Source organism: Priapulus caudatus, unplaced genomic scaffold, assembly GCF_000485595.1.
Source record: "Priapulus caudatus unplaced genomic scaffold, Priapulus_caudatus-5.0.1 Scaffold311, whole genome shotgun sequence".
NCBI lineage: Eukaryota > Metazoa > Priapulida > Priapulimorpha > Priapulimorphida > Priapulidae > Priapulus > Priapulus caudatus.
This window is the reverse complement of record NW_014577372.1, coordinates 158453-165581: the sequence shown is the minus strand read 5'-3', so window position 1 is coordinate 165581 and position 7129 is coordinate 158453. Positions and strand designations below refer to the sequence as shown.

At 42.7% G+C, this 7129-nt stretch overlaps 2 protein-coding genes across 2 annotated transcripts in view; one reads left to right on the top strand and one right to left on the bottom strand.

Annotated features, from left to right (window-relative positions):
* Nucleotides 1-1949, bottom strand: part of LOC106808885 (sphingomyelin synthase-related protein 1-like) — a 6257-nt gene extending 4308 nt beyond the window's left edge. The window contains exon 1 of the mRNA XM_014811790.1: nucleotides 1833-1949. Coding sequence (XP_014667276.1) covers nucleotides 1833-1847 — 15 coding nt within the window. The 5' untranslated portion in view covers nucleotides 1848-1949. The remainder of the gene's footprint in view (nucleotides 1-1832) is intronic.
* A 71-nt stretch (nucleotides 1950-2020) lies between these two features.
* Nucleotides 2021-7129, top strand: part of LOC106808890 (pyruvate dehydrogenase (acetyl-transferring) kinase isozyme 2, mitochondrial-like) — a 34546-nt gene continuing 29437 nt past the window's right edge. Inside the window, exon 1 of the mRNA XM_014811797.1 lies at nucleotides 2021-2273. Within this exon, the coding sequence (XP_014667283.1) occupies nucleotides 2162-2273 (112 nt within the window). The 5' untranslated portion in view covers nucleotides 2021-2161. The remainder of the gene's footprint in view (nucleotides 2274-7129) is intronic.

Genomic DNA, 7129 nt, shown 5'->3' with positions numbered 1-7129 from the left:
TATATATATATATACACATACAGGAATTGTTGTAAGTTTGTTGCATATATACTACCCTGAAATTTTATAGCTTAAAGCCGCACTATGCGCATCCAAACGCTCATTTCTACAGTACTAGACTAGCAAATACTTCGTGTCATGCATATAATCACACTACCTTATGGCAAAATAAACTCTAGTTCCTCCCATTTCAGTGCGCGTTTGCTTAAAACACACAAGAAAGAGGTGCGAAATCTGGTAATCTGGTGCAAACGCTAAATTGTTTGCCAAACAATTTCGCCAAGAATCGGTTAGGTGACGTCACATGTTTTTATCTTTGCTACACCCGTACTGCTGTACCGGGAGGAACTAGAGTTTATTTTGTCATAATGTATAGTGCGATTATGCATGACACGAAGTATTTGCTAGTCTAGTACTGGAGAAATTCGCGTTTGGATGCGCATAGTGCGGCTTTAATTGTTACTATATTCGCATTTTACTATAGCTGAGGACCTAATTTAACATGAGATTAGGCTAACAGGATAATTACTTTTTATTATTTATCACATTTTAGGGTTATTACTTATTTTTTACAACATCTATAAGGATATGGCAGCCGTGCTGATACTACAGCTATGCTGACAAGGGACGTACGTTGTAGCACGTGTGATTAAGTTAGGTTTAGTTAAGTTATTAAGAGGGGTGGGCAGGTTAACCGCGCTAGCGCTGTGCAACGAAAAATGGTGGTTTGCAACCGCGTGCAACCTGCCCACCCCTCCACTTGGAAATACATTGTGCCCGCTCACTAGAGCGACTAGCGAAAAATGGCGGTTACAAGTTGGTAAACAATCTTCGTCGACGAGCAATATAGCAAGTACAACATTTAAGCGTTAGTTTGCGGTTTAATTTTAGTGTTTATAGTACCTTAAGACATTTGTGCGGCAGAGAATGCGCGTTATTTGGCATACCAAAGAAGTTATTAACCGCAAAAACGTTGTCTTTGCTTACTCCCTGAAAATTGCCATAGTATGTTCTATAGCCCTGCGGCGGAGCGGCGGGCTATAGTTCTAGAGCTAATATACAGTGACACAACAGTGTCAGTGGAACTGTAATTGAGAGGTACGGTAGTATTTGTGAATGTGCGTTCATATTATTTCCAGTTTTTACTGACTCTGTCCCAAGTGCCTGTGTACAGTACTTAGTAATAATATTTCGTGATCAAGGACAGTTTGAGATTCCGCAAATGTGTTTCCGCATTATGTGCTAAACAGTAAACTAATCCGGGTTGCTAAACGAGGCTTTGACATGCATAGTGACACTGACGCTGATAGTGATAGGGTCTATTTCCCCCGGGGTACTGCCGGAACGTACCCTAGGTACGGTCCGGTATACCGGAACGTACCTTGGTACTATATTATATGCTGGACCGTACCTCGCCTACTCCACTAACGAGTCTAGGGAGTCGCCTACGCCTACTCCCTAACCCTAATCCTAACCCTAACCATATCCAATAGTGACCAGGGTACGTTCCGGTATACCGGACCGTACCCAGGGTACGTTCCGGCAGTACCCTGGGGGACATAGACCCTATGAGCGACACGGACAGTAGTGTTAGACAGCGATAACGGATAGGCAAAAAATCATTGAGTAGAAGGGACCGATAACATGAAAACGACAGCTGTAAGTGTAAGTGTAAATTGACGGTACAGTAACAAAACACGTCACTAGTCAGTACTGCCAGTAGTCAGTAGTCAGGGTGTGATTCATCATTCACTGATTAGTGCCAGTGTGATTGACGAATGGAATAGAGTCAATAAAGTCACATATTTCACACAGTAATTAAACAGTGTAACCTTGAAATTCGCCATCGCTATGTTTTTGCAAGTCGTGTAGTCTGAACAGAGTAGTTGAGTGTAAACTGTTGTCAACAACTGTTGTCAAAAACTGTTGACTGTTGTAAACAAGACTGTTGTCAGTGGGCGCAGACATATTGTGGATGTTCTTGTGTAAATAGCATGACGTACGTGTTGTGTACAGTTGCTCTGTTGTTTTAACTCTAGCAGAAGCCAAAAGATGCCAAAGAGTGTCCCAAAAGGATGAGTGACTTAAGTCTAACGTTGTCGAACCTGTTTTAGTTAATTTATTTATATTAACGTGGCAATATTCAGTGAAAGCTTTTACGATGAGGCTGATAAGCCGGTTACTTTCGGACGCTAGCAAGGTTGTGAAGTCATTGGATTTCTACTCGCAGTACAATCCGTCTCCGCTGTCCATAAAACAGTTTATCGACTTCGGTAAGGCCGCAAAACAAAATTTATAATAATAATATGTTCATTTATGTCAGTGACAATGAAAATGTCATGATCATGCAGTCGCGTTGCGACTGACTCTCTCGTTAATATAACGGGCGATAGAACTGTAGTAAAACTTTTACTAGTTTTAATTAGCAACAATAATTGTCATGTTATGTTATGTTATGTTCTCATACTTGTCGGTGTCCACTACGCTGGATATAATGACAAGGTGACAGGTCATGGCTTTTAGTAGTTTTACTTTTAGTTTTCACAGTGGCTACGCGTCCGGAACCACTGGCAGCAAGAACAAGCCCGCACGTACACTGTACAGCACACACGCGGCGGCCATTGTCATTGTCACATTGACTATACTAGTAGTATATATATAGTCAATGGCCGCTGCGTGTGTGCTGTACGTACGTGCGTGCTTGTTCTTGCTGCCAGTGTCCGGAACCGGTCGCTTAGCCTCCAAGCTACGCACCCGGACATCCACTCACACAGTGATCGCCTCGGGGGACCTGCGTACAAGATGATTGCGCAAACGGGACGCTCTGCTGATTGCCGTAAATATACAATATATGCACTGCTGCCGTCTATCCTTTCATCGATCCGTTCTCTCGCTCTCTCTCTCTCTCATCTCACACACACATCTAGCTCTCTCTCTCTCTCTCAACAACACACCTCTTAGCTCTTCTCTCTCTCTCTCTCTTTCTCTCACACACACACACACACACGTGCACACACACACAGTCACACACACACACCTCTAGCTCTCTCTCTCTCTCACGCATACACACACACATACACATTCGCTCTCTCTCTCTCTCTCTCTCTTTCTCACGCACACACACACACACTCAGCAATCAGCAGAGCGTCCCGTTGCGCAATCATGCGTGTACGTGTCGCAAGATCACTGTATGAGATGGATGTCCGGACGCTTAGCCTAGCGGCTCCTCGTCCGGAACCAGTCGCCTAGCCACGGCCTTTAGTTTTACTAAAACAGTGTGCTGGCGCTGCTGCAACAGTGCTAGCCCCCAACGAGGCTGTGCGACTGATTGTCTATACAGGACTGAGGTGTTCTATACAGGTCTACTATACACGTCTATACAGGTCTTCTAACCCTAGCAATACCGTTTCTTGGAGCTACAACAGTGAAAGAGTTAAACTAGGATAGCACACTGAGTGAGGATAGGGCCAACCCTCCATTTCATAGATAATTATTATTAATTACAATTAGTTACAATAAGTTTACAACAAGTTACGGCCCAATGATATTAAGAGCTGGTCACATTTGCACATGTCGCACATTTCTGAAAATGAATTGGGGACATCGCTTATATCCTTGAACCCAAGTTGCAATAAGTTACAATGGTATACAAATTAGTTCAATAAGTGGGATGAACAAAAATGAATACCGTACCTAAGCACACACAGTGCGTGAACATCGCAGCTTTATAGTCGTTGTATACTAAAACATGGTAAAGCTAATAATATACACTGCTTTGTGTGTGTCAAGATATCATGAACATATTATTATAATATTAGGGTTCTCCCCAGGAATTTTACAAGGCAAGTTGGGCAATCAAGCAATTTATCCCAAATTGCTGTTTGGAGTTAGTTATGCATGTCGTAAGGAGCCCGAATACACACGTAAACTCGATCAGTTGGGAGACATATATACCTCAAGCTGTGAAAACACAGAATGACTGTTGGAATTTGCAAAAGTAAACAGAGCTAGAAATTAAGGCATGTCGGAGCATTCATGGTGTATGTGGCAAATTGGCTTCAACTTTGAAGGCATTTCAGACCTGCCCAATCTGCAATAAATGCCTGGGGAGTGCCTGAATATATATATACATACCATATGGTGGATATATGTGTTCATGGTAATATAATAATATTACTTATGGTCCAGGTCATGCAAGAGAAATCATTTAGAGTTTTCTCTGCATAGATAAGTATTTATTTTGGAGAGGTATGTGGCTTCAATGTATAAATGCCTGTCAATTAAGATAATTGCTCAGTTTCTGTTCAATGTAGAGGTGGTTGCTAACAAAGGTGTGACTGTGTGTATTTTCAATGCTCTTTTAATTCAGTTTCTTGTTCATGTAACGTTTCATGCTTTCAATATAAATTTCCTCTTTAACAAATGTTGATACATTTTATAAATGGCTAAAAAAAGTTTGTTGCTATAGTCTTTAGGGATGATATAGATGCTGTAAGTTCTGAAACATCCATGGGTTTGGTAATTGGCATTTCTTTTATGTGATGTCAGTAAGATGTGGTGCAGCCTGTGTATGTAAGTGTGCCTATATGTCATTGTATAGTCGTGACTTGTGCCGCTGTTAAATACAATTTGAGAACATAAACATAATTATTTTAACAAGATGCAGCTTTACCAACTTATGCTATTCAGGGCCATAGTCTGTCGGGGGGAGGGGATTGAGGCACCCCTAGATTTTGGAGCAAAATTTAAGAAAAAAGCTGGGCTATAATAATCGTAAATAACCCTAACGTGATTTTCCGAGAAACCGAGAACCGGCTTTCCCGAGCCAGGAGGGTTGTAGAAAATGCCTTCGGCATCCTGGCCAACCGTTTCCAAGTTCTCCTGAGCACGATGCAGCAGCAGCCCGAGACCGTCAAGCTCATTGTCACAGCATGCATGACCGATGCCGTTTGCTGGCTGTGCGTTGAATGCGCGTTGCATGCGCAAACCATTCGTTCCGTGCGCTAGAAATATGCTGTCAGGGTTCTCCAAGCTTTGAAATTATAGCATGGAGGTGCTAGTCAGTGCTAGGCAGGTTCGGGGGCATGCCCCCGAAAATTTTTTGAATTGTAGAAGCTTTGAGATGCAATCTGGGACACTCTGTGTGTAAATTTGAAGCACTGCATGTGGGGTGAAAATGTTTGTTTTGCATGGGCAAAGCCATCGGAAAATTCAAAATAATTAATGGAATAAAAATACCAAAATGTAGGGGTGAACTTGCTGGTTTGCTGGTTCCAAATCGAGTTCACCTCTCATAAAAAAAAAATGTCACCATTGACAATGGCAGGAGTGGTCGGTAAGTGTACCAGCCTACTCTACCTCGTGTTAGACTGGGTTACCTGCCCCAAAACTCTCGGATTTGAAGTATGAAAATGAACATTATTGTGCCAGCTAGCCGAGACACCAGTTGGTTGGGATTGATTGTCAGTTCAGATGCAAAATATTTAAAGCAAAAGATTATACACCATAGATTAATTTTGGTACTATAACACGCGTATATAAGATAGCCGAGTCGGTTTAGAGTTAGTGTTAGGGTTAGGGATAGGGTGACTGTTTGTACTTGTGTGTGGGACTGCCGTACCCGTAGCATCGAAACCAACATGTATTAATTGTTTTAACTTCTTGTGTATACACCAGCATGGCGGCTATGATATTTAGCATGGCGGCTATGATATTTAGCGTGGCGGGTGCATTTTAGGATGGCGGGGCTCGCCGATAGCCTGGCAGGCCGCCAGGCTATAAGTGCCCTTGGAGAATCCTGTCTGTGCATTCGTTGGATTTTTTAACATGTGCGCCTTGTATACGCTCTGTATGCGCTCTGTATGCGCCCTGTAGACGCGCAGCGCACTAGCAACACGCTGTGTATTCGTTGTCAACTCGCTAGCTTCTCCCAAATCCTGACAAAAGTTGGGCGCACAACGACGCACTGATCTTATTTTCCATTTTTTCAATGCGCGGGCCGTGCGTCGCGTATCTGTGACTGGGCCCCCACACAAGTCAATTTAGTATATATATGTCTATTGTGCTACTCAAGGTTGTCCTAATTTTACAAATACATGACGGACGAACATGCATGCAAGCACATACCAAGACTGGACCATCTCTACTGATGGCATCTGAAGCAAGTTCTCTGGCAGCAAGTTGATCTCTTTCATGATGTTGGCCAGTCTTACAGGAAGTTCTTTCCGTAGGAAAAGAAAAGATGTCAGCTCACAGCCCGTCTTACCTGTAAAATTTCACATGTCGGGCATTTTATATTGGCTATGTAATATAATATTATGGAAATTAGTAAAATAACTTGTATTGACAGTGAGTCCAAAAACCATCTAATCTCTGACCCTTGTCAGTCGTAAACAGAGTCCCAATGCTGTGAAAAAAATACAAGGATAGTCAGCCAACTTGCCAAGGGTCACCGTAAATAATATACTAGTGTGCATTACTGCAGTCTCGCAGCTGGGGATCACCAGGAAGTCATTGCTACAGCACCAGCATGTGTGAGCCAATATAGATCTACATCAAGGGCTAATAATACCAGGATACTTGAGGTGTTTACAGTTTATAAGCTCTTGATCTACATGCAGGAAGCTCTGGTACAGATAGTACCAGGCCAGTGCTGTATATATACAAACAAATAGCCACATGTTCAGCTTGATTTATAAATACACTCTAGCCTGACGTGGCAGTGTTTTACTTTGGTTGAAAAAACAAAAAGAATACCACAAGAAGTCCAGCATAACTGAAGCCAGCCAATGTCCAGCCAACATAAGAAAAAGAAGGCCACAATAATGCTGCCTTTGAAAAGAACATCTTTTTCTCTTCGTATTTTTGTTACAAATTTAAGCCAAACAAATTAATTGGCACATTTGATTGCCTTCACTTTTTAGCTCATCCTGTCATCTGACGTAGTCGTAGTAGAATCGCATGATCGTGCGTGCGTCTGTGCGTCTGTGCGTCTGTGCGTCCGTGCGTCCGTCAACAGTTGGGCACAAATCTTAACCGCTCGACAAATGGTCACGATATTCGGAACGTCGGGGGGAGGGGGGGGATCGTGAAAAGGACTCAGAATGACAAATTTGGGGGTCAAGGGTC